Raw genomic sequence first — 26,921 nt, forward strand, 5'->3', positions numbered from 1 at the left:
GCCGATACATTCGCCGTGAACAGACTCAAACTATGCAATTTTTACCAATGAGGCAATATATGAACCATGCATTTTTACCCTTTGTTTTCCATTATAAGAAATTAACTTACCTTTTTAACTCAGCCTCCGCGTTCAAAATTGATGTTAACGAAAGTCAAAATATGTATCAAAGACCGAGTCCCATCCTTTTTTTCACTCTCAAACTTACCCCTGTATGAAATTTAAAGAAATCCATCGCCATCCTTTTAATTTGTCATCACAGGTGGTAGACATTACTGCTGCTTCGACGTTAGATAGAGTACATTGTCCACAAATATGAAGATGGTCATTTCTCCATGCACCATGTTCGATCATCTTGCCGATGATCGACATAGACAAATTGACCAACAGTCAAATCAGCCAGGTATTTTTTCTTGTCAATGTTGCATGGGAATATCACGTACACGCGTACTTCTCTCTGCCTTCTACACAATCACGTCCTGGAAATCTGGAATTCTCTATCTGGGTAATTATCTCAGATCCTTGAGGCTTGAAAATGCTCTATCATCTTTCTTGATTCAAAGGATAAAGACTGGAGAAGAGTAGAAGGTACTGACAATCCGCCGGCTTGTTTTGTTTTTTTGTTTTGTTCTGTTTATTACTTAAATTATTACAAACCTAATACATATGTGTATAGCATACATCAAGCCGTGAGTCATCTGATCGTCTTGAATTTTGAATTGTTAAACGATCAAACGGCTCACAGTTTGATGTATGTCATACAAACGTGTATAGCAACCGAACCCCAAACCTAAAACACAAGGGCATGTTTTGTCCAGACACCCTTGCCACAATCATCCATCACCCACGCGTTGTATTATGTAGTGATTCTGATCCACATGATACAACCCCAAAACAGTAATAGACGTCGTAAGATGTAAGTATAATGTACATAAGTCATTCAAATTGTTAAACTCTAGTAGCTAGTGTGGTTAATAATAACACGTACCAAGTACAAATATAGAAATATGGACTTGTTCTAATTTAATACCAGAATAAACTATATATGAAAGACCATGTTTCAAAGACGTTTGAGGATTTGAGTTGGGCATTAGGAGGATCTTTGCTAACACCGCGACGCAGTCGATCGAGGAAGAGAAAACACCTTTTGTGAAACCCTACCGTGCGACGTCTCCGGAGCGAACTACTAAGTCTGGTCCATCTCATCTACTAGGAAAAAAAAAAAAGACAGAAAAACAAGATCCCCTAAACAAAATCAGCGTTTTAGAAATTTGAGAAATGGTGTGAAAATGGGTGAGGTTTGGAGCAGACTCTCTATACCCAAACAACTATATATCTCTACTCAAGGTCATGTAAATCATAAGTCTATTCCAAGTTCCAACCACTAGCTTGATTTATCATGTGACTCAAAAATTCAGACTCCCTTGTTAGCGACATGATAAGCTAAATGTCATTTGTCACAAACAAATATAGCCTTTTTAGGAGTTGAAATTGGGAATTTGAAAATTTCTCACACCAGAAGCTGCTTCAATTGCAATGCTTGAAAATGACATTGCAACCCATCTATTTGACATTGCAAATCCAAATGGAACAAAAAGAACAAAACTGGATCCACAATCCCATTCATAGGCTAGGGCTTTTACTAAGGTAAATTACATTTACATTTACATGCAAACAAAACTTTCACCACTCTCACGAGGACTTCACGTGCTCAACATTTCTGACCGACTCATCGGATTCTCCGCCGCCGCAGGAAGGTGGGTCAGACGGTGCAGCCGCAGAAGACGAAGAAGAAGAAGAGCATGGAGACCAAGGCTACCGACTCCACCGCGGTGACCATCGACCAGACGACGTCGTCCACCACCATCGACAGGCTCAGCTCCGGCAACCACCTCAGCGGGGTCCACCCCATTGATGAACGGAGTGCTGATGCGGACCGCCACCAAGACATTTCTACGCTTCTGGTTTCAACTACGACTCTACGAGTAGGTTTTGGAAAAGAATGATTTATATAGGGATGAAAACGATGATGGCAGAGATGTAAATATGAGGTTTTGGAAGTGATTAACGGCTGAGATCTGGGATGGACAGCTGGTAACCACGTTATAGGGACTTGTTCTTATGGATGAGACAAATTCCCAGTTTTTTTTGAAATGGAGAGTGGAGGGAAAATTTGAAATGGATTGATTACGGTCAAAATATTTGAAAACTATGATAAAATTTCAATTGTTTATTCCGTGTGCTTGTATTGTTTTTTTTTTTTAGAAGAGGAGTGAATTGCATTTACAAGCAATTGAGATATGAATACATAATATGATATAGAGTAAAAGTGACGATCTATCACTTATGTGAAAAATAAAACACAAAAACGATAAACTACGATCTAGCTACAAACAGATTATATCAAAACGACTATATATACAAATTGAACAATTAAATCGACATGGACCGATGTAATAACAACCACCAAAATCTCCAAGTAACAGGCATGAGATGGTGTAGAATGATGATTGTGAGCTAATAATTGATAAACGATCCATCAGTCTAGATTCTAATGATTCCATTACTTATTCAGAATTGTTGAAATATGTATTGCTTAAAATGGTTGGATAAAAGACAACACATCAAAATTTAAAACCAAGCTAGATCAACCTAATCCAATAGACAAACTTCAAAACCCAATATAAACTATTCTAATTGGTATGATATATACACATTATCTCTCTCCAAATCAAACCCATTACCAATCTTGTTCTAGATTCACATAACTTGATATTATACTAACGGGGAATAAAAGAAGCCAACATTATTCTCTTTCCAATTCATACATCCATCTTGCTCCATAATTCATATTCCCCAAAATAATTGCCCACGACAAGGGGTCTAAATCGTAATTCACAATTTCGTTTTTAAATAAAATTACAAATAACCGTAATTATTGAGTGTATTTCACGTCGTAGATATACACGAATATATAAAGCAAAACCCAAACCCAAACCCGCCTAGTTTATATTGGCGAGCCCCGAAATCTGAGAATCCCTTTTCTCTTTCTCTCTGAGTAATTTCATCAAACACCTGGTGCGCACTAGCAATGTCGCTGCGGCCGAACTCGCGTACGGAGTCGCGGAAGAAGTCCTACAAGTCGGGAGTGGACGCCGACGACGCGCGGCGGAGGAGGGAGGACAACTTGGTCGAGATCAGGAAGAACAAGCGCGAGGACAGTTTGCTCAAGAAGCGGAGGGAGGGCTTGTCTAACTCCCAATTGCTCGATGGGTCTGCTAATCCTGTGGTCGTAGAGAAAAGGGTATGGTTTGATTTCTTAAAATTCGTTACATTTTGTGATTTGGGTTTTAGGGTTTCGATTTTGTTAACTTGAAATTGTGCTGTGAATTTTGATCTGAATGAAATGTAGCCATGTAGGATATGGTGTGGGCTTTTTATGGGTCCAGAAGTTGTTATTGTTTTGAAAATTCGGCGACATTTTGTCCTTTTAATGTTAGGTTTCCTAATCTTAGTTGGTTTAGGGTTAGGTTTGTTTTCTTAATTTTAAATTTGATTCGTATTGTTTATAAATTGCCTCCAACACGGATAATTTGTTAACATGAGTGAATTGCCTCCAACATGGATAATAATTTGTCGACATTGGGTTGTTTCGGAACGCGAATGAGAATGATGCTAATGGTACTTTGTGCTGGTTGTTTACAGTTACTCTTGTTGTCGGATGGTCTTTAATTGATGTTTTTGGGTTGTTTAACAGTTGGAAAGTATACCTGCTATGGTGCAAGGAATATGGTCTAATGATCCCGCTTTGCAATTGGAGGCAACTACTCAGTTTAGGAAGCTGTTGTCGATTGGTATGACACCAGCTGGGGTTCTCGAGTTATATCCGGATTCACTGTTTTGATGTGCTTTTCATCTCTTGTTGTTGACTTCTTTTCGTCTTAACTTGTAGAACGTAGCCCTCCGATTGATGAGGTCATAAAGGCTGGTGCTGTCCCTCGATTTGTGGAGTTCCTTGGAAGGCAGGATATGCCGCAACTACAAGTATGAATTATTTTGTGGAGTTTCTTGTTTGTAGTCAAAACTATTCTTACAAGGTTACAAAACTGAGGATTACCTCCTTATCTGTGTGCAGTTTGAAGCTGCATGGGCTTTGACCAATGTTGCATCTGGAACATCTGAGCATACTCGTGTTGTTATCGAACACGGTGCAGTTCCCCTGTTTGTGCAGCTTCTAAGCTCTGGCAGTGATGATGTCAGAGAGCAGGTTTTCACCCCCATCTCTAACTTTCATCAACTTAATAGCACAGTCTTAAGCACATTTTGGCAGTACATGTTTCTTTATGTTCTTAGTTTCACTGGTTATACAACTCATAGTGTTTCTTCGTTTGGTTGGATTCGTAATTGGGTTAAATCCTTGATCTTCTTGTCTCTTGAACAGGCAGTATGGGCTCTAGGTAATGTAGCTGGTGACTCACCAAGTTGCAGGGATCTTGTTCTTTCACAGGGTGCACTAATGCCACTTTTATCCCAGCTAAATGAAAAGTCAAAGTTATCTATGCTGAGGAATGCTACATGGACTTTATCTAATTTCTGTCGTGGCAAGCCGCCCACACCGTTTGAGCAGGTTCGTGGACATATCTAGATTCATTTTTGTTTTTTATGGTTTAAACTTGCAGAGTGCAGTGGTACTATATTTTGAATGTCAGTTGTACTTTCCTCTCATATTGACAGTAACAAGTGCCTTTTTTCGCTTTTTTATTTTCATCTTTTTCTTTCAGGTGAAGGCTGCCTTACCAGTACTTCAACAACTCATTTACTTGAATGATGAAGAAGTGTTGACAGATGCTTGCTGGGCCCTATCATATCTCTCAGATGGCCCAAATGACAAAATTCAGGCCGTGATTGAAGCAGGCGTCTGCCAACGACTTGTGGAGCTTCTGCTGTAAGTTTCTTAACCAAAATGTGCACCTTTAGTGAGTTTGTACTGTTTGGGCATAGTTGTTTATCATATTCACCTTGTGTATTTCATATTGACTACATTTGTTTGTGCCAGGCATCCATCAGCTACAGTTCTCATACCTGCACTCCGGACGGTAGGAAATATTGTTACGGGCGATGACTCCCAGACTCAGGTATTAATTATGATCTATCTACCGCTGTAGTTGTAAGATATTATCATCTGAAATGTGCTCTTCATGTAGGACAGGATCTGAATGTTTTTGTTTAATGATAGTTTGGTCTTTCTTTGTTATATATATCATTTTAGGCTTTTAGCAACAAACTGACCTTTATAAATGTTTCAGTTTGTTATTGAAAACGGGGTGCTTCCTTGCCTGTATCAACTTCTCAATCAAAATCACAAAAAGAGCATCAAGAAAGAAGCTTGTTGGACAATTTCAAATATTACAGCTGGGAATAAAGCTCAAATACAGGTAAAATATTTGCTTAGATTGCATTTTGTTTTGTGGGTTAAAGTGCTGTATTCCCACTTGACTACAACTGGAAACTTCTTCTACTATATCATCATTATCATTAAGTTGAAGATAAAGTCTGATAATTTGTCCTTTTTGTTTCTTGTGATATTGTCTCTTAGAGGCTGTCATTATTATCTGCAGAGCGCATAGTTTTCTTTCAAGTTCTGTATAATTTCTGTTAATGGTGGATGATTACCTTTTGCTGGTTGAGTTTTCTTGATTCTCTTGCTTGGCTTCTGAGTGGATTAATTACTCATCACGTTTGTCTTCTACACATTCTAATTTACAGGCTGTGATTGATGCCCAAATCATAAACCCACTAGTACAACTTCTTCAACATGCAGAATTCGACATTAAAAAGGAAGCTGCATGGGCCATCTCAAATGCAACTTCTGGAGGATCTCATGAACAGATTCAGTATGTTTTACCCATTACACTGGATAAGCTTTTTACCTTCATTTTCATGTTCCATCACATGAACATGTATACATTACTTGTGTAGAAAATGCTATACAACCCGACTCTATTTTCCACTTAGCGCAACTCTCTAACATAGGATGATGCCCACAATGTTTTGGAAACTACCAAAGTGGGGTTATACAATGTTTTCCAGCTGAATAATAAATGTCGTATATATGCATACTAAGTATTCTCATATTAGATCCTGAATGTATTATTATCATTCTTCCTTTTCCCTCCCCTCATTTCTGTACTTTCCATATGAGTAGGTGTGGTTGACAGTTTATCCCTTCATTCTTTTTGGTTGAATATCAAAAGCAATAGATTGTTGCCATTCATAGTCTAATTTGGGACACAAGACATTAGACAAAGGCTAGTATTGACATGCATCATCAATTTGTTTTTGCAGATTCCTGGTGACTCAAGGTTGTATTAAACCGCTCTGTGATCTGCTAATCTGCCCAGATCCAAGGATAGTAACAGTGTGCCTTGAAGGTCTGGAGAACATTCTGAAGGTGGGAGAGGCTGACAAAGAAATGGGAGCCAATAACGGGATCAATCTTTTTGCTCAAATGATCGATGAATTTGATGGATTGGAGAAGATTGAGAATCTGCAGACGCATGATAACAATGAGATTTATGAGAAGGCTGTGAAGATCTTGGAGAGATATTGGGCTGAGGAAGAAGACGAAGAGCAGAACCTCCAGCAGAACGGTGATGGAAATGCTTTTACTTTTGGGGGAAACCAGCCTGCTGCTCCCCCTGGTGGCTTCAAATTTGGATAGATAGCGGTTTAGGAATCTGTTTTCTGGCAGCAAAGGTTTCATTACCTTATTCCAATGAATTTTAAACCTCATTTTGATTCCTCTTACTGCCAAGGGCCAGGGTTTTTGGTTTGGCAGAGAAGCTTTTCTATGGAATTTGATAGAAGAGCTAAAGCTGCAACCGGGCTGTTTTTCATTTTATTTTGCATTTCCATACTTCTAGTAGGAAAAAACTGCGACGCTTATTGTGTTTATGTCAAATTTAGCTCTATGATAATCACCTCATATTTTTTTTTTTTTCATGTTTTTGTGCTGTGATATCTTGTTGGTTTTTGTTTCCTCTTTCCATTTAGTTGTCTTTGAAAAACATAAATTTACACTGGTTCTGTGTCGAACCGTCGACTAATGGCAGTGGCTGTTTGCCAGAAACGTGCCGTTCACATTGAACCTTCCTCTCTTGATCGGTTCACATTGAGCCTTCCCCTCATTGAACAAACCACCGTCCGACAACCTTTGACTAGTTCACACTCGACCATCCACCGTCCGACACCATCTACTAAACCCTAAGATAAACCCTAAAATGATTTGAACCCTCGTTTGTTTTAATAAAAGATAAAGCCCTCGTTTTGTAATATGGATATTTTGGCGGGGTTAATCTCCAAATTTGCTTTTTAGAGCTAAACCCTCAGATTTTTAACCTTCTTTTTCTGCTGCTGCTTCTTCTTCTGAAGCACAGAGCTTTCAACAATGGATCCCAATACTAACAGCAAAGAAGAACAAGATGAGGACCAATATGGGGTTCTTCTATACTACAAGTACACCCAAATTCCAGACCTTGACGACCTCTACAACTTCTACAACTCCAACTGCAACTCCCTCTCACTCCTCGGCCGCGTTCGTCTCTCTACTCTCGGCGTCAACGTCACTGTACGTTTCTAAAGATCAAAACTTTTCTCCATTTTCGAACTGGGTTTTTGCTTATTGCTCTTGAAATTTGGAATTTTTGTGACAATTTATTTTGGTTTGGATTGGTTTTAGGTTGGTGGGAAGTTGAGTGCATTGAAGAAGCACATTGGTGAAGTTGAGTCGTATAGTTTGTTTGAAGGAACTGACTTCAAGCTTGCAGCTTGTGGCCGCCCATCGAATGATAAGGTGGCCGAGGAATGTGGGTTCACTTCTCTGTCAATCCGCATTGTCAAGGTCATTGCTTTGCTTTTTCGTGTTTTCGTTGTATGTGTTATGGCCTTACGGGGTGAATATTGGGGTAGTTAGATTTAGCTAAGTATGTTCCACCAACAGTATGAGTTGTTTGATTCATTGTGCATTGTATGATGATAGAAGGTTCAATTGTTCATGTAAAAACTGCTAGTTGATACTTAACTAGTTGGGACATGGGAGATAAATTTTGATTTACAGTTAGTGGCGCTATGGTTGTTACTGTTTCTGATGTAATTATTTGATGTGTTGGACTCAGGAATTGGTTACTCTTAGCTGTAATCCTCTGATAAAATCGCCCGAGATTTCACATGCTGGAAAGCATCTTTCTGCAGCTGAGTTTCATTTCGTTTTACAGAAAGCTGGTTAGTGACTTCCAGTTGAATTTCTCATTGCTTGCTAAAACTTGTTACTTGTGAATTGTGATATTGTATTTTTTTTTTTTTTCTACTTGTTAATTGGCTATTCTGCTGATAATTGAAAGCTTTATACATGTATTGGTATCTTGGTGAATGTTTTCCAGGACAATTAGACCCTGAGACCGAAGAACACAATAGAGAACTTGTTCTATTGGATGCAAGGAATCTATATGAAACGAGAATCGGGAAGTTCCACACACCAAATGTGGAAACTTTAGACCCGGGCATTAGGCAGTATAGTGATCTTCCTTCATGGATAGATGATAACTCTGATCAATTGCAAGGAAAATCAGTCCTCATGTAAGTGCTTATAAAAACCTAGAAGGGGTTTAATGTCATTTTATGATGTTAGTTCTTATAGGAAAACTAGTCATCCTTTCTCGTTGTGTAATCAGTCTGCGTTCAGTGGTCAGAACTATCTCCATAAAAGTTTATGTCTTACTTGATGTTTTGACCAGGTATTGCACTGGAGGAATTAGGTGTGAAATGGCATCAGCCTATATTAGGTCAAAGGGTGCTGGGTTTGAAAACGTCTTTCAGGTGTGCTCTTCTAACAAAATAGCCTTCTGTTTCATAGACAATAAGATTCGTACTTCCTGATGACAATACTTTATGAATTTGTTTGCAGCTATATGGTGGAATACAGCGGTATTTGGAACAGTTTCCAGATGGTGGTTTTTTCAGAGGGAAGAACTTTGTTTTTGATCACCGGTATGATTCTTTAGGCTTTTGATGCAGCTTGCTTTTATTAGTTAATTACTCATATGCTGATATCCTCTCTCTTCCCCTCAATTTTCATTATATGGAAACATAAGGGAAGGCATGAATGCATATAGTTGTATACAGTATCATTAGTCTCTGGCCATTTGGTCATGTCATAGACAGGAAGATTAGCTTTTGAAGTTCAGATAAACTTGTCTTTGTGTGCATTAATGGGAAAGATAACAAAAATAAAGAATAAGAAAGAGAATTAGAATATAATATCATCTAGTCTTTCCAACTCATAATACTTCAGTGTATTTGTACAGAGCTTGGATGATAGGCGTAACGTCGTGCTAATGACTCTGGGTGATATGGTATTGAAACTAAAAATGTTTGAAATACTTCTTTCATTGTGCTGTAGGATTTCAGTTGGGAGTTCAGATGCAAATATTCTTGGTGCCTGTCTTCTCTGTGGCACCTCATATGATGACTATTCGTCACGCCTTCGTTGCACTTATTGTAGAATGTTGGTCTTAGTTTGTGACAGTTGCCAGGTATGCTCTTGTGACTTTCTTTTGTCATTACAGATTGAGGGATCTAGTACTTTTAAAGACCATCTAGTTATTTTCAGTGAGCCATTTCTTGCAGCCCAATAAATATAGTCGCTGCACTGTGCTTCAGGGTTCTATAACATATTGGTGTTCATCATAAAACTCTATGTTATGTGTTATAAAAAAATAAGTCCAAAACTGAACCTTCTATGTTCTATCAGTCTCTCAGCGATATATTGTTCTTGGGTGGTTCTAGATATGTATGTTTTAATCTTGGCTGATCCCTGAAGTTTCCAATTTGTATCAGCAGAGGAAGGGCTCTGTATATGTTTGTGAGCTCTGCCAGAATCATCACAAGGGCGTTGGGTTGACTTCTATTGAAATTCTCGGAATCAGTTCACTACCATCAGTTGAAACGGTCTCTTCAGATGCTAAGCTCTCATGTCAGGTGCCTTGCAGACAGGGTAAGGTCCGTAATCTGAATCTCTTTAAGCAACCATGTGTTCTCACAAATATCAACACATCTTGCATTGTGGATATAAGCATTTTGTTTGCCAGTGTGCATAGTCATGTATATTCACAAGTCAGTATATTGCATTGTAGTGTATGCACATGTATGAACTTGGGTACTGTTAACTTTTTGCTTGTAACAGTCACTGTTTGCCTTGTTCTGTGTCGACATTGGCTACAGTCCCACAACATATCATCTACTACTAATTTTAAGAACTTGATTCTGTTTAAGTACATGTGTTTATATGCAATGTCATTTCCTCCTATTTGCATTGTTCCTGATGTTGTATTAATTGGTATGACACAGCTAATGGGACTCCAAAAAAATTGAGAATCTTGTGCTTACATGGGTTTCGTCAGAACGCCTCGAGTTTCAAAGGAAGAACTGCCTCACTAGCCAAGAAACTCAAAAGCATTGCTGAGCTCGTGTTTGTGGATGCACCTCACGAATTGGCATTCATATACCAACCACCCTCGGAGCCTCACAATTGTACCTCTCCACCAACTTCACCACAACAAGGCACTCCTCTTCCACCACCCTCAGAGCACTGCAAGAAAAAGTACGCATGGCTTGTAGCACCTGATTTCCATGAAAAAAATGAAAGCGAAAGCTGGGAAATGGGGGATGGTCCATTCGATCCGCTGCAGTACCAGCAGCAAACCACAGGGTTTAATGAATCATTGGCGTACCTCAAAACCGTGTTTGCTCATGAAGGCCCATTCGACGGAGTCCTCGGATTTTCACAGGGCGCAGCAATGGCAGCTGCTGTAGCTTTCGCCCAACAAACACAACGGACATCATCAAAAGCCCCGGAAATGCAGTTCAGATTTGTCATTCTGTGCTCTGGCTTCGGCATCAAGTTACTAGATCAAGAGTTTAACAAGGAAACAATGATCAAGAAATGCCACTGCCCTTCCCTCCACATATTCGGCAAGGATCATGGCAAAGACAGACAGATTGCCAAGCAAGAAAGCCGTGAGCTCGCCTCCTTATTCGACGAGGGCTGCTCCACCGTCATCGAACACGACTCCGGCCACATCATCCCCGCTCGTGCTCCCTACATTGATCAGATCAAGGACTTCCTCTCCCGTTTCCTCTAAAACCCTAGTCACCTAGTGTGGTGGGGGGCTTTATCTCAATTATCTGCAACACTTTTTTGTTTCCATGTGCCTCCCTTTTTAATGAATTTGGTTTACTTTTACCCAAAAAAGAAAGAAAACCAATGCATCTTTGTTTGGCATTTTGCTTGTTAGTCAAGTCTCGAGTCAGTACCCTTACGTGTATCGTCTGACGTGTTCTGACCCGACAGCGACGCGTTAGATATTTTAAAAACAAAATAATTAGTGAGAAAAGAAAATAATTAGTGTGAAACGGAGATTTATTACGCGGTGATGACATCACGATGACGCGGCAAGACCGCCAAGACCTCTAGAAGCAAATGGGGATAACACTCTACTACTCTCACAGACTGGTGACGCTGGAGCAGTAACCACTGACCAGTCAACGCTTCACTAATCGTCAGTATTACCGCGTTTTTTAGCTTTTGTTTAAGCGACAGCATGTACGGAAGGGTGACGCGTGTCCCCGCGAACAACGCGTTTTCTTCCTCCCTCTGTCCACCGCCCCGTATCTCTATATATACCAATGTCTTCCTCCCCAAGACTCTCAGGACCCCATTTGCTTACTTCATCCTCCACAACACCACCACCTCTCTCATTTCTTCTTTCTTTCTTTACTCTTTAAAAATCTCAGACTTGTCGATCGGAACCTTAGACTATCAAACTTGATTAACATGGCGGCGTCGGATAACTTGGCAGCGATGGAGCCGTGGGTGTACAGGCCGACGACGACGTTCGCGGACTCGTGGATCTCGGAGGCGTTTACGAGGGACAGTAAGGCGCTGACCATGGCGCTGCAGAAGTCGTTGTCGGAAAACAAGAGCTCGGACTCTGCGGATTCCGAGTTCTTGCCGTTTTTCGATACTTTCCAGGCGGCGACGCCGACCGTTTCGGGGGTGTCGGGGTCGGATCCGGAGACTTCGGTGGCGGCGCCGACGAAGCGGCAGCGGAACGCGGTTCCGGTTTCCGGGGGAAAGGTGGCGAAACGGAAGTCGCGGGCGTCGAAGCGGACGCAGACGACGTTCATCACGGCGGACCCGGCGAACTTCCGGCAGATGGTGCAGCAGGTGACGGGAGTGAGGTTCAGTGGGCAGCAGTTCTCTGGTTCTTCGTTGGGGTCGACGATTGTGAAGCCGGAGCCGCAGAGACCCGGCAGCGGCGGGGTAGCCGGGGCTCGGTTACCGACGCTTGACACGTCGGCGTTTCTGTTTGACCGGCATCAGCAGCAGCAGAGGCAGCAGTACCAACAGCAGCAGGTGGTAGGGCCCGCGGTGGCGACGGGAGGAGGAGTGGGGCCAATGTGTTATGGGGCCCGGAGGGTTGAGGTGGCTGAGGGTGGTAGCGTCTCTGGCGGGGGATTGGGGTTTGACTCCTATTCGAGCTTGAGCTTTCCCACTTTGGAGTCGTGGAAGGTGATGTAGTGAGAGAGAGAGAGAGAGAGGGTGATAGAGATGATATGACCGTTGATCTTTTGCCATGTGGTCACTTGTTTTGTATCTTGTTAATATAATTATTGTTTTTTTTATTTTCTTTCTTTTTTTAGTTTTTTATTTTATTTTCCATTTTGTTGAGCAACTCTTGTATTTGTTGAGGTTAATGGAGGAGAATTTTGTGCAGTTTACCTTGCTAAACTACGAAGTTAGAAAGTATTGTCATCTATGGGGTAGAAGAAAGGAGACGTTTCATTGGGTGTTTAAGGAAAAATAGCAAAAAATGGTGATAAAAAACGGTGAAAGTTAAGATTCTAGAAACTTTTTATGCGGTGGTTCATGTTTATTTTGAAAGTCACATATCGTTTTAAATTTGAATAAATAAAAAGACAAACTATTTCTCACTTAAAAAACAAGGTTGAAATGGGTGGTGTTTAATTTTTGTAGTTTAGTTTTTCAAGTTTCAATTTCATAATACTAAAAAGATGACGGATTGTTGATCATGTTATTATGTGTTATTTCTATAGACTTTTGTAGAGAGATATAGATCGTTGTTATGTTGATGGAATATGTTATCTTATCGTTTGATATGAATGAAAAAGATAACTAAAGGCTTTGGAATTGTTATTATGTCATCAAAATACATCTACACTAAAAACCATTAATAATTAAATATTCATTTCAAAAGTCGAGAATCTCACTTTAATCGACTAGATAACGGTTCATTTATGCTGACTGTTGTTCGAAAGTTGTATGAAACTCAAACTTTTGTCTAAATAGTAATGCAAGTAATTAGTGAACCTTGTTATAATTTGATGCAGCAGAAATATCACCTTGGAATCCACCAATGACGACTTGAATCCATAAATCTGGTTTTTTCGAATCCATGAGAGAATCTGGAATCCAACAGAGAATTGAGATAAACTCAAGAATTTTATTAATATGAAAGCTGACGACTACTACAACCAATTAAGGGTCCTAATATAAGAAAAACTAAACCCTAGGGCAACTAACAACCAAGCCTAAAAGCCCATAGGTTAAAAGAAAACAAAATCTAAAATAACCTAAAATAATACTAAATACCGAATGTGATTAATAAAACGATATCTTTTGGCATTAATCTGATAAGACTCACTAAAGTGAGTTTTGTAGATCTCGTCGTTCCCATTCTGGAAAGGAATTATGCGTTCCAAACAGACATTTTGGTCAAAAGTTACTCTAGATCAAATTTGCTTCTGGAAATCAGATTTCGCACGAGCAACCTGAAAAGTCCAAAACAACTTTTTCTTGAATATTCCAGCGGCTAGCAACCTCTTGACACGAGAATTATCGATATTCAGATCATTCTTTTTTATTATTCGCCGTTTCCTGACTTTTATTTTTTTTCTGTCTAAATTTGGCCCGTTCTCAACCTACATCAGTCTCCTCTACTACGAAAGAACTCGACCTCGAGTTCATCTTGAATGAAAAGAAAGAATTTGTAGAAGAGAAACTCAATAATAAATTAAAGAATTGAAATTTGTTTAGTTCTTTTGCTTTGAAGTCGACATCTTTTCATTTTTTGTGGTTTTGTTTTAATCTGAATTGTCCTTAAAGTCACAATTTTTCATCCAAATTATTTTTCCATCAATTTTTTCAACAAATATCATTTCAACATGAAAAGAAATGTTTGGACTTTAACTTCTTCAATTGAAATATCATTCTCAACATGAAAAGAAATATTTGGACTTTAACTTCTTCTCTTCCACCTTAGAAGGGTACCTCCTGATTGAAAAATCTCTAGGCATAAATTTTTCTCTAAGAATACCTTTCATCTTTATCCATGTTCTAACATATTCTTTACCTTGCACCATTCCTTACTCTTTGCAATTCATCCCACCAATCAGCAGCAGTGCTCTTAAGACGAGAAGAAACCTTCTTGACCTGTTTGTGATCTGGAATCTTCATGATCTCAATGAATTTATCAACGTCAACCAACCAATCTAAAAAGTTTTCCATAGGCATGTGACCAGAAAAATAAGAAATACTCACCATAGATCTAAAATCATGATTAGCAACCCGATCCTGCCTTCTACGATTTCGATGGTTGTTGTTGTGTTGCCTCAAAAATCGTCCCGGCCACGTGTCAATGGGCCGGGGGCTTCTCTGGGCTACACGTGTCCTTCCGGCCTGGTGACGTGTGCGATGGCGTGCCAACTCGCGGCCGAGAGGCCAATCGAGGTTTTGTTCTGATTTGTAAATGCGCTGCCCTGACTTCTAATCAGTCGACTGTGGGCCGAGGAAATATCGATCTCGGCCGCAGGGTTCTCTTTGCCTTGGATGCAAGGACTTTAACACGGGTCGGTTTATCAGCCGATCTTGGTGTTGTGTGACTAAGTGATTGTTGTGACGGTGCAAGTGATGCAAATGCAGGAATGTAAAGTGCAGGAATTTAACAACAGTAAGATAAATTGCAAGTATGAAAAGAACACGTAAAGAACAACAAGATAAATTGCAAATATGAAAAGGAACGATAAAGTAAATTGCAGAAAAGATAGACAAGTACCAGCAAAATAAAGCGATAAGATAATAACACGAAAGGATTGATAATTGTGATGCTGAGAAGTTGAATTGTATTGAGATAGAAAATTTGTAAATCGCGTAGAGCATTTTGGTCGAGGACCTCTAACAAATAATCCTAAGGTCCTTTTTATAGTGAAGTAAAATAAAGAAAACGTAATCCTAGCTTTGAACACAGGGATGGATTACAGGTCAATCGTGGATTAAATTATAATAAAGCTCATTCAATCTGATTGCCGCAAGTTTGGTAACTATAGTGATGTCTCCCTTGAAAGCATCATCTTTGACCGTAATTTAGCTTGTAAATACCAATTAGTCGACCTCGTATGGGTTTGACAGGATATAACATTTTTTCTCCTTACTTGGCCGCTATAACTCACGAATAGCCACAGCTAAATAAGGTGTATGCGGCTCAACAACCATGTTCGCGGCTCAACAGAAGGCGTCCGCGGCTCAACATAAGATGTCCGCGGCTCAACATAAGGCGTCCGCGACTCAACATAAAGCGTCTGCGGCTCAACATAAGTTGTTCGCGGCTCAACATAGGGTGTCCTGGCTTAACAAAGGCTTCTGTGGCTCAACATAGGGTGTCCGCGGCTCAAAACATCAATAACCGTGGTCATTAATGGACCCGTCCATTTGGTTTGCCACGTAGGTCGTGCCAAATATTGGTTCAAACATGTTGTTGTTAAGGCTAAGCAACAACTGACAAATATCTCCCATCTGTGTAATCAAACGCTTATTTTGAGCATTGAACTCTGCTTGGTAACAAGAAATTGATCACCCATGACTACGAGTCCATAACCACCAGGAAAAAAAAAATCCTACTCTGATTACCAATTGATGCAGCAGAAATATCACGTTGGAATCCACCAACGGCGACTTGAATTCATAAGTCTAATTTTCTCGAATCAACGAGAGAATCTGGAATCCACTAGAGAATTGAGATAAACTCAAGAGTTTTATTAATATGAAAGCTGAAGACTACAATCGATTCAGGGTCCTGATATAAGAGAATCTAAACCGTATGACAACTAACAACCAAACCTAAAAGCTCATAGGTTAAAAGAAAACAAAATCCAAAATAAAGTAAAAAATCTAAAATAATACTAATGCCGAATCGGATTAATAAATGATATCGTTTGGCCTTAACATGACAAGACTCACTAAAGTGATCTCTCGTCGTTCTCATTCCGGAAGGGATATTCTGGTCAAAAGTTACTTTAGATCAGATTTGCTTCTAGAAATTAGATTTCGCACGAGCAACCTGGAAAATCCAAAACAACTTATTCTTGAATATTCCAGCGGCTAGCAACCTCTTGACACGAGAATTACCGATCTTCATATTATTCTTTTTTATTATTCGCCGCTTTTTTCTTGACTTTTATTTGTTTTTCTGTCTAAATTTGACTCGTTCTCATCTTACATCATAATTCTACTGTTATATAAAACACATACCTATATTGTTTTTGTTAATAATTATGTAAACCAACACTCTCCTTTCCATATTCACTTAGAAATTTACCATTGTGCTCACCATAATAGATATTAGTAGCTTGTGAGATTACAAACATTTGATCATTATGATTATTTTCTTGCCTCACGGTGTTATAGTGAGTCGGTAGCTTCTGTATAATTAAATCTTTTAATTTTAATTTTATTAATGATTAGTGTGAGCGGTCTCTGTTTGTAAAACTTTGTATGGTTTCACTTCATCTCACTTGTATCGTCCCCCAATAAATAGTTAAATACACATATTTCATCAAAATAGTTGTGCTCAATGCTCACGTAAGAACTGTATAAACATATATGTATAATTTCTTTTGTTGAGAATGAGACGTAACAAATATTAAAAAAGAAAGAATTCAAAGAAAATAGAAATATATACAAGCAAGTTCTGGTTGTTAAAAAAAAGAGAAATTCATCTTAATGGTATACGAACTTTTGCTCCTTATATACTTTGGTATATCAAGTTTTAAAAATATCAAATTGGTATCTCTATCTCTATCTCAGATTGGTATATATAGCTACTAAGATGACTAATTTACCCTTAGACAAAAAAAATGACCAAATATTAAGATGAGTAATTTACTCACAAATTTATAAAGGCCAACCTAAATTATCACATTGCAAAACCTCTTCAAATATTTCTGGAATATGAAAACAAATAAAAAAAAACTAAGAAAAAAAAGAACTTAAAGGTAAATTGGTCATCTTAATGATTATATATACTAATCTTAGGTCGAGATAGAAACATGAAATACCGTTCTGATATTTTCAAAACTTGATATATCAAAATTTATAAAGAGGAAAAGTTTGTATACCATGCAGATAAATTTCTATAAAAAAAAAAAGCTCTGGTTTCAAAAAAATAAGTTCTGGTTGTTAAAACGACACCAAATCATTGGAGCTGGCTTAAACCCCCAAGGCCCCAACCATATCTCACTTAAACCCTAAAACCCTAACTACGGGGATTGCAATCTTTAAAGTAAGTTTAAACAATAAACCAACCAAATACTCCAGCTTTTGATTAAAAGCTCTCTGTGAATTGTGAAAGCAACAAAATGCGAATTCTTATTGGAAAAGTACTGCAGAGAATTTCATACAAGCAGGTACTTTCTTCTCTCAACTTGAAAGCACCATTAATTTGATTGCTTATTTGCACCTCTTTATTGAATCTGAATTCGTTCATTTGATGTTCTGGGTTGAATAATCAACTGGGTAGTGATCCATTTGTGCATAAATTGTCCCCTTTCTGCTCAAGTTTCAATCTTTTAGCGCATTTGGTGATAAAAATGGTGTCTTTAATCTAAACCATATGGTTCTCTGAGTGAACAATTGTGTTGTAAAGCTAAAGTTTTGTACTTCAATTGGATTCACAGACTATTGGACGCCGTGCATTTTGTACTAAGAAGATTGTTGATATTGGGCAGCCAACTCCTTCATCTCATCCAGAGGTACTAATGGTTCACATTGTGTTGTTCTTGGTGTGAGTTGTTGCGTTGTAATTGTTGTTTGGCTTTGCAGTTGATGAAAGAAGGGGAGCTTACGCCTGGCATAACTTTGGAGGAGTACATACTGAGAAGGAAAAGGTTACTCGAGGTGCTCCCAGAGAATGGCTTGGCCATCATTGCAGCTGCGCCGGTGAAGATGATGAATGATGTTGTGCCTTATACGTATCGGCAAGATGCTGATTACTCATACATTACTGGCTGCCAGCAACCTGGCGGCGTGGCAGTCTTGGGTCATGAATGCGGTTTTTGCATGTTTATGCCAGAACAAACACCTCAAGTATGCTCAGCCTTCTGTGATAGCATTTTATACTTTTTCTTTTTACTTGGTTTTAGCCGGAGTGAATCCACAGGATCATACTTGTATCAATTTGACGCATCAAAATCCATTTCTTGTATTTTTTTTTTTTCTGAAAGAAAAGTGAATACAAATTTACAATATTGAACACACATCAAGTATGGCTTATGTTTTTCCCGTGGTCAAGGAAGAATTTTTGCAAGCTATCATGTAAAGTTATCTGAAATGGGATGCTATTATCATTGTCTGAGAAAGTTTTCATTTGACTAGGTAGCTGCCATGTATCATGCTACTAACCTTTGCATATAGTTTAGTCATGGCTGCAATGTATATCACACGGATAGATAAGCTTCCTTACCTCATCTATCTTCTGTCACCTATGGTTTTGTGTAGGATGTGACTTGGCAAGGACAAAATGCAGGAGTCAATGCAGCATCAGAAGTATTTAAGGCTGATAAAGCTTATCCAATGAGCAAATTACGGGAGGTCAGTTGAATACTACTGATATTTGAAGCTCAAAGAAATGTACCAATTTGAGTTAAAGCAAACCACTAATTGTAATTTCCTATTTTCTGAACATGCATACCTGTATACATTTCAGTAGATTTGGGAGTTGAGCATTAATCATGCACTTTTTGGTAAGATCAGCTTGCATCACCTCATATAGATGTTGCATATTATCACCAACACAAATCCATATGATGTTATCATACTCGTAGCAAAATGTCATAAACCAGCACTGCACCCTGTAAAGCATTTGTAAGTGTCACGATTGTTTGTTCAGGATTGACATGACTACTAGTTTTATGCCCTCAAACTGTCCTTTTAGCTTGTTTTTTCACATAGAAACATTCTGAAGTTCTTGGCTATGTTGTTTAAAAGCTACTTGGATTCTTCTTATGCATTTATCATTATATGTACATTGCCTTTCTTTTACTGACTGCAGATCCTCCCAGATATTATGAGGAGATCGTCCAAGCTGTTCCACAATGTGCAGACTGCTCTACCAACATATATGGAAATGGATGCCTTTCAGAAAGCAGCTACATCTGGAGAAGTTAAAGACGTTTCAATTCTCACACATGAGTTACGGTTGAAAAAGTCATCGGCAGAGCTCAAGTTAATGAGAGAGTCTGCATCAATTGCTTGCCAGGTACTCAATTTAATCCCTCTGCTAACTATTTCATAAGGCCATATGTCCTACCATATACTGTCTCATTGTGCACCTATAGCATATATGTCACATGGGATCTGTGTGGGGGTATACAGTTGGTTCAGAATTCAGATCATACCATTTCAGTAAGAGTAGGTCCACAGTCGTCAAGTGACGATCCTATTTCTATTGTACATCATAATCAGGAGGGACTTTTCTTTTTGCTTTTTCATGTTATATGACATTACATTATGTATAAATCTGTTCCTGCAACAGCATACTGGTGCTATAATTTTGAACAGTATTTGTAATTGATAATCCATACTTATATTAAAAGTAAAAGATACATATTGGTCTTGGACAGGCTCTGTTGCAGACAATGTTACATTCAAGGACACATCCCTATGAGGTTATGCTCTCAGCTAAGATGGAATATGAATGCAAAATGAGGGGTGCTCAGAGAATGGCGTGAGTTATTATTTTTTCTCTCACTATTGTAGCCGAAATTGGTTTTGTACGGTACTAATATGATAGTTTTTGTAAGTGCTTGACAATTTAAATTATTTAAATTTGTTGAGGATTCGCTGATTTCATTCTCCATTACAGGTTCAACCCTGTGGTTGGTGGAGGGCCTAATGCTAGCGTAATACATTATTCTCGAAATGATCAGAAAGTGAGTTATTTACCAAATACAATGTCTACCTTTTCTGGTCACAATCTAGATTAGTAAAACAGGAGTATTCACTTTTTTCTTAGGTATCCCCTGTATACTTACAAAGGATTGACATGCATTGTTGTGCAGATAAAAGAAGGAGATCTTGTCTTGATGGATGTTGGTTGTGAGTTTCATGGTTATGTCAGTGATCTTACTCGCACCTGGCCACCCTGTGGCAGCTTTTCTTCAGCTCAAGTATGGATGGCCAATAATTTCTTAAGCATTTTTTCTTTTCATTTGAACTTTATATGTTTATCTTTGGACACAATATCCTCACCTGAGCCTAGTACTAGGAATTGAAACTCAATTATCTCTGCTTTGTGGACACATACTAGGGATTACCTCGCTTTTATCACTTTGTAAATCAAGAATCCAACTTTCTTTTCCATTTCTCTGACATTGAGACTGGGAGTTCCAACTGCAGTTTCATACTAGCATGCAATGTTAAGTACAGAGCTATGTTCTAGAGTCAAACGCTTTCTTTCTGGTATGCAAAAGTCTAGTATTATCTGTCTCCATTTACACAAGACTATGAACTTTGTCTGTAATGCTTTTCCTCAAGAGATGCCACATCCTGACAGCAGCTTTCAGCATTTCATCCTTGACTATTTTTTAATTCTTATTATTTTTCTGTTAATGCATTTGAGCGTCTTCTAGATAACTGAGGCTTATCAATGAGGTCCATATTTCAGGAAGAGCTTTATGATCTTATTCTTCAAACGAACAAGGAATGCGTGAAGCTTTGCAAACCTGGTGCTACTATTAGGCAAATACACAACTTTTCTGTATGATCCTCAGAATCCAAATTGGATTTGTTACTTTTTTTTCGTTGTTTGCTCAAAAATTTCATCTTTTCTTAATGAGACCTAATCTTACATTCTTACCTAATGACTCACATGCATAGGTCAACATGCTCCAAAAAGGACTCAAGGAGATTGGGATTCTGAAGGAGGACTCCAGACGTAGTTCGCACCATCAGTTGAGCCGTTCCTATTATCAGCTGAACCCTACTTCCATAGGTTTCTCTATCCACTTCTAGTCAGAAATTTCAGCTTTTTATTTATTTATTTATTTATTTTATTTATGTCAGTATAAGGCATGTGTTTTGAGTTTTGACTCTCAATGTGTCAACTAAGCCAGAAAAGCGCTACCAAATTTCAGGATGACTGCTTATCCCTTTGTTTCTCACCTTTTTATTAGGGATTTAAACTAAAATATTTGTATGTTAATCTATTCTTTAAATTTTAAATGATTTGGATCAAAAGTTATTTCACATTCAGAAAATCTCCCCCATGTGTGAACCTGGCTTGCCTCTTAACATGCTCCATATGAAATCCAACATAAATTGGGACAGTCATATATTTGATTTTAGGATCCCCTGCTACAGTTTGTGACTGCTTTTGAGAAATTACTGATCTGTATCAGTAATTATTATATATCTCAGCAAAGACAATTTCAAGAATATAGTCCTTGAATTGGTTAAGCAGGATGATATTGCTAAAACGATTTTGTTCTCGGTTGCGCAGGTCACTATCTAGGAATGGACGTCCATGATTGTTCTAAGGTCAGCTATGACCATCCTTTGACGTCCGGTATTGTAAGTTGCCTCCCTTATTGAAGAACATATAGCTTTCTACCTTATACCCTGTTTTTTTTTTCTTTTCCAATTTTCCTGCTTCCAAGCTGAAAATGATGACAGATTTTACATTTACAAGTGTATTGTTGAGTCACTTGTATACACATACTCTACCTAAATGCTTGCATTGAACCAGCGAGGCTGCTACACCTTTTTTCTTTTCTTTTCTGACTAGATCATTGTGTTTGTACACAGGTGATAACAATTGAACCAGGAATCTACATCCCCTTGTTCTCTAATATTCCTGAGAGGTACTTTTCAGTTTAGTTTAATTGGTATTTTTTTTCCTTTACCAACTTTAGAATGCCACAAATCAGATTCCTTATAAGCCAGGCCCATGTAAAGTTACTGTTGCCTTGGACAACCACTTATATTCTGTAGAGACTAACTAGTCGTTCCAGCAAGAGTTATTTCCTGCATACAGCTGACTGCACAAAACATCATACATATCTCCAACTTTTCATAATCTTTAGTAGCTAATTTTCTACATGAAAGATTATTCCTGAATGCGAAACATTTCATGCTTATGAATGTCTCCTACTGTCCTAGTGCATCAATCATCCCTACCTTTCCTTTAAACTTGCTGTAAATTTTCTGATACACTATTGATGTGTTGAGGATATATAATATGCTGCAGATATCAAGGCATCGGAATAAGGATCGAGGATGAGGTCCTTATTACAGACACGGGTTGTGAGGTATAATTTAGATTAATCTATTATATGACCAATTTTTTAATTCAATGCGACTTCCTGGTTGCTGCGTAGCTTTCCAAATTGGTTGCCTTTACTTAGCTTTCAATCTATATGTAGAGTCTTGATTCATTTGCTGTTTGTTATTGCTACTCTGAGTAGCCATATGAATTGGATATGGATTTCATATGGTTTAGTTAAGAGGCAAATATTAATTCACCGTCTATAATGACTGAAGCCTCTTTGAAGGGACAAAGTCACCTGCCATCAATTGTTCTCCAAGCCACTTCACACATATTCTATCTGGTCTAGATGTTAACAATTCATTGATTAATCATCTGCTCTCCTTCATACTACTGCATATTCATAGCAAGCATGCGATTTTTGTGTTCATCAGGTCTTAACTGGTTCAATTCCGAAAGAAGTTAAACACATTGAATCCTTGCTAAACAACTTTCACCATGGAAATGTAATGAAGAGCCACAGTAGTTGAGAAGTTTCATCCAGTTGATGATTCCCTGTACATTCGCGACAGATAGGAATATGCTTGCAGTCGAAATCCATACCATATCGCACTTGTTGAGGAGCCATTTGGAGGCATTTTTCCGCAGGTTTTGGATGTGAGCCCGGCTGAGTCTGTGTATCGAAATTTGAACCTTCATTAATTAGAATCATTGCCAAAAATTCTGGCTATATAAATGCACTGCTATTGTTATTGTTGCCATACACAGTTGATATGAAGGCATACAATTAGAGCAAGTTTTGCAGATTTGTATCTCATTCAGAGATTGCTGATTTCATAATGATTGTAGCAAATCAGACACCCTCTATGTCTGGTTTCATTATTTGTTCTTTTGCAACAAAATTCAAAACTTTGCGGACGATGAAATAATCAAACATTAATCAAATACAGAATATATATATATTATTTTTTTTTTTTTTTTTTGAGAATGAAATATATTCCTATTTAAAGGAAAAAGAAGAAGAATATATTCAGTAACGAACGAGTGGTCAACTAATTGTTGTAAATTCTAAGCAAGCCCTAACCCACCACCACAAACTTGGCTGTGAGATGCCGCCACGTGGCTTCGGCAAATCACAGAGATTAGCTAGCATATAAATACCGCAAAATATACAACGTCTCCGCTCCAATTGAAACAGATCTGCCAGTTCCTCTGCCTGTCTGAATCCTCCTCCGTCTCAACAGAACACCACCCAGATCAGATCAGGTACTTTACCCTTTCCCCTACATCAATTTCTATCATATTGCTCATGTTTCTTTTATCATTAACTAGAATTCTAGATTCATTCTACCCTCTTGGGTTTGTTATCATGGAACATGTTTTCATGTTTTGGTATTAGTTTTCTTGTATCTAGTTCAACATGGCTTGGTCATTTTGATGTTCAGATCAGTATGTGCTTTATTGCTTTGTTATGATAATGAATCTACGTATGCAAAATATACTGAGTTTTGTTTTGTCTTGATTTGTATAGCCTTTGCTTGTGTAGATCACACAGGTTTATAGGATTGCAGAAGCCACAATATTGCTATAGTTAAGATTTGACATTTCATGCAAGTTTAGGGTTTGATTGTGATATTGCATTTGATTGTTCATATCATTGTTGTGGTTGAATTCTATTATGTATGAAATCTGGATAGATGTGCAATGCATACCAGGGTAATTAGCTAGCTTAGTAGATCAGTGCTTGGGTTTTCTCGGATCCACTTTAAATTTTACAGTTGCGGATTTTGTAGTTTGTGTAGATTCAGAGAGGATTAGTTTGTGCCCATGGGAACAGCTGTGAATGCAGTCTCCAGGAAGGAGGCAGCTAGAAGCTTAGCTGATCTGAAACCTACTGTAGTGTTTGTCTTGGGTGGTCCAGGCAGTGGAAAGGGTACCCAATGTGCAAACATTGTTAAGCATTTTGGGTTTACCCATCTCAGTGCTGGTGATCTTCTACGAGCTGAAAGGAATTCTGGTTCTGAAAACGGAACCATGATTTCAAACATGATCAAAGAAGGACAGATTGTTCCTTCTGCAGTGACAATTAAGCTTCTGGAGCGAGCAATGCTGGAGAGCGGTAATGACAAGTTTCTCATTGATGGGTTTCCTCGTAATGAAGAAAACCGTGCTGCATTTGAGGATGTGACTAAAATTGAGCCCTCATTCGTCTTGTATTTTGATTGTTCTGAAGAGGAGATGGAGAAGCGCCTTTTGAGTAGAAACCAGGGAAGAGATGATGATAATGTAGAGACAATAAGGAAGAGGTTTAAGGTTTTTCTAGAGTCTACTCAAAAAGTGTTGGAGCATTATAATGCTCAGGGGAAGGTTCGAAAGATTGATGCTGGGAGGCCTGTTGAAGAGGTTTTCGAGTCAGTGAAAGGCATTTTTGGCCCCAAAGTTGAGAAGGCAGATTAGTTATTGTGAAGGGGATTTCAGTACTTGAGATTTTTACTTCTATGGATGCATTTCCTACAGTTACTTACCTTATGTGTTCTGTATCAAAATCTTAATAATTCATGATTGTTGCCATTTTGTTTGGTGCTTTCATTTGATCATGTAATAGTGAATACAGTGGAGTGAGTTTTGCTCTATTGTGTTCTATTGTGTATCATTTCCAGATTGCTGATTTCATATAGATGATATTATATGATAAGATTCATTTTTTTTTTTATGTCACTAGGCAAAGCATAGAATTGCCTTCAGTAGATAGCTTTGATGTTCAACTATATGATCCAACCAGACCAAACTAACTGACCTTAAAGCACATTAAGGACTTGAATCTTCAATATATTTCACATATTACTGAAATGTTCATTAAGAACCAACCAGAATACTGTTACTCCATTGATGAATCTGTTGCACGCGGATCGATCATTGTATCATTGTATGTGTCGGTTATATAATCTCGTGTTCTTATAACATGAACTGATGTATTAAAGCAAAATCAAACACACACCTATTAAAACCACAGCCAGCCTCACACCATTAGAACAAAAGCCATGGTCTTGAGGATGAGCCATCTATCCATGCCCTAAAAGAAACAACACCCCAACTCTGCTCTGATCCCAAAAGTGCAGGCTGCCCAAGATCATTTAGATGGTTTTCAGTATGTACTTTCTGCTGTATCAATATTTCCCCTGAGTTTTTCTGATATGCAATTATGCATAATTAACTCAAATGGTAAAATTATGAAATGGACCTGCACTGTTTCTTTTGTGTGTTTGGAGCTCAAAGTTAGATCTTAGGAGGCTGAAGGCAGTTGTTTATACATCTTTTGAATGGTTTATTTTGTTTATTGTAAACCTTTGCATATTGTTTTCAAATTCATATATTCTGGTCCATGGTTTCAAACCTACTACATGCCCTTCAGATATTTCTGGGTGTTGTATACTCGTAAAACTTAGAACCCTAATCACCAAACTATCCGTGAATGATGAAAACATAAGCTTGGTGTGAGATTAATTCGAGTCACACTCTTCATGGAGTAGTTATAGGTTCATGAATCCGACATGATTGAATTTGGCAAAACTAAACCAAGGGTAAAATGTATCTGTATCACATTATCAGTCACTTTTTGTAAACCCAAATTTCTCCCCAAAGATTTGTAGTTGGCTACACGAAACTACGACAACTTACCAAACGTGAGGGTAATCCTAGACTTCATGGTATGAACTCCAAACCGAACAACAACATCTTAACCTTAATATCAAAAAAACCCCAAACAAAATCCTAACTGTTGTCTTCTGCTAGCAAACGTCCTTGTCTGATACTTACAAGAGGTAAGCTCCCTGTGAAAGGAAACTCTACCAAGATCCAAGTACATGACAATGTTTATGTGCATGACATATACAAAGCTCATTTGCAATAGATATCAAAAAACTTTAAATTTTGACAGGGAAATTCACATTTCCATTTGGGCTTATAACTTCATAAATTCTGCGAACTATATAAATTATGAGGTGGGGCAATATTTAGCATGCAAAAATTGATTAGGTGATGGAGAGCTCTGCATTTTCTCCATCTTCCTCTTCTTCCTTCTGCACATATCAAATAGATGTTAAACTCCATTAATAGGTCACCTTTCCCAACTATATACCACGTGGGGCACTCCTATTTGCATCTTAACTACACCATTACTTCTCCCAACTGTCTTGAACACATCCCTCTAACCACTTCTTACCCCTACTCTTCAAGGAAACTACAATT

At 38.3% G+C, this 26,921-nt stretch overlaps 5 protein-coding genes across 6 annotated transcripts; all 5 read left to right on the forward strand.

The window, feature by feature from the left end:
- The first annotated feature begins 3,022 nt into the window (after nucleotides 1-3,022).
- LOC101301791 (importin subunit alpha-1-like) lies at nucleotides 3,023-6,884 on the forward strand. The gene is made up of 10 exons (XM_004302233.1): nucleotides 3,023-3,304; nucleotides 3,758-3,854; nucleotides 3,953-4,044; nucleotides 4,136-4,267; nucleotides 4,442-4,627; nucleotides 4,782-4,945; nucleotides 5,057-5,135; nucleotides 5,307-5,435; nucleotides 5,767-5,894; nucleotides 6,346-6,884. The coding sequence occupies exons 1-10, from the start codon at nucleotides 3,092-3,094 to the stop codon at nucleotides 6,719-6,721; spliced, it is 1,596 nt and encodes a 531-aa protein (XP_004302281.1). The 5' UTR covers nucleotides 3,023-3,091; the 3' UTR covers nucleotides 6,722-6,884.
- Nucleotides 6,885-7,433: 549 nt separating this feature from the next.
- On the forward strand, nucleotides 7,434-11,248 carry LOC101302085 (rhodanese-like domain-containing protein 6-like). The gene is made up of 9 exons (XM_004302234.1): nucleotides 7,434-7,627; nucleotides 7,739-7,900; nucleotides 8,175-8,280; nucleotides 8,439-8,634; nucleotides 8,793-8,874; nucleotides 8,963-9,045; nucleotides 9,458-9,590; nucleotides 9,895-10,051; nucleotides 10,405-11,248. The coding sequence occupies exons 1-9, from the start codon at nucleotides 7,448-7,450 to the stop codon at nucleotides 11,196-11,198; spliced, it is 1,893 nt and encodes a 630-aa protein (XP_004302282.1). The 5' UTR covers nucleotides 7,434-7,447; the 3' UTR covers nucleotides 11,199-11,248.
- A 642-nt stretch (nucleotides 11,249-11,890) lies between these two features.
- Nucleotides 11,891-12,637, forward strand: LOC101315073. The gene has a single exon (XM_004304858.1). It carries the CDS (start codon nucleotides 11,891-11,893, stop codon nucleotides 12,635-12,637), a length of 747 nt encoding a protein of 248 aa, XP_004304906.1.
- Nucleotides 12,638-17,769: 5,132 nt separating this feature from the next.
- On the forward strand, nucleotides 17,770-23,425 carry LOC101315364 (probable Xaa-Pro aminopeptidase 3-like). The gene is made up of 14 exons (XM_004304859.1): nucleotides 17,770-17,817; nucleotides 18,088-18,162; nucleotides 18,233-18,496; nucleotides 18,908-19,000; nucleotides 19,461-19,667; nucleotides 20,032-20,135; nucleotides 20,274-20,340; nucleotides 20,470-20,577; nucleotides 21,075-21,167; nucleotides 21,287-21,401; nucleotides 21,909-21,979; nucleotides 22,214-22,269; nucleotides 22,656-22,716; nucleotides 23,108-23,425. The coding sequence occupies exons 1-14, from the start codon at nucleotides 17,770-17,772 to the stop codon at nucleotides 23,201-23,203; spliced, it is 1,458 nt and encodes a 485-aa protein (XP_004304907.1). The 3' UTR covers nucleotides 23,204-23,425.
- A 430-nt stretch (nucleotides 23,426-23,855) lies between these two features.
- Nucleotides 23,856-25,366, forward strand: LOC101302371 (UMP/CMP kinase-like). 2 transcript variants are annotated; one of them, XM_004302236.1, is made up of 2 exons: nucleotides 23,856-23,939; nucleotides 24,452-25,366. In XM_004302236.1, exon 2 carries the CDS (start codon nucleotides 24,501-24,503, stop codon nucleotides 25,128-25,130), a length of 630 nt encoding a protein of 209 aa, XP_004302284.1. In that variant the 5' UTR covers nucleotides 23,856-23,939; nucleotides 24,452-24,500; the 3' UTR covers nucleotides 25,131-25,366. The 2 variants fall into 2 exon arrangements, with proteins under 2 accessions (XP_004302284.1, XP_004302283.1); XM_004302235.1 differs by having other exon boundaries at nucleotides 24,467-25,366.
- Nucleotides 25,367-26,921: the final 1,555 nt, after the last annotated feature.

This window comes from Fragaria vesca, linkage group LG6 (genome assembly GCF_000184155.1).
Source record: "Fragaria vesca subsp. vesca linkage group LG6, FraVesHawaii_1.0, whole genome shotgun sequence".
Classification (NCBI taxonomy): Eukaryota; Viridiplantae; Streptophyta; class Magnoliopsida; order Rosales; family Rosaceae; genus Fragaria; species Fragaria vesca.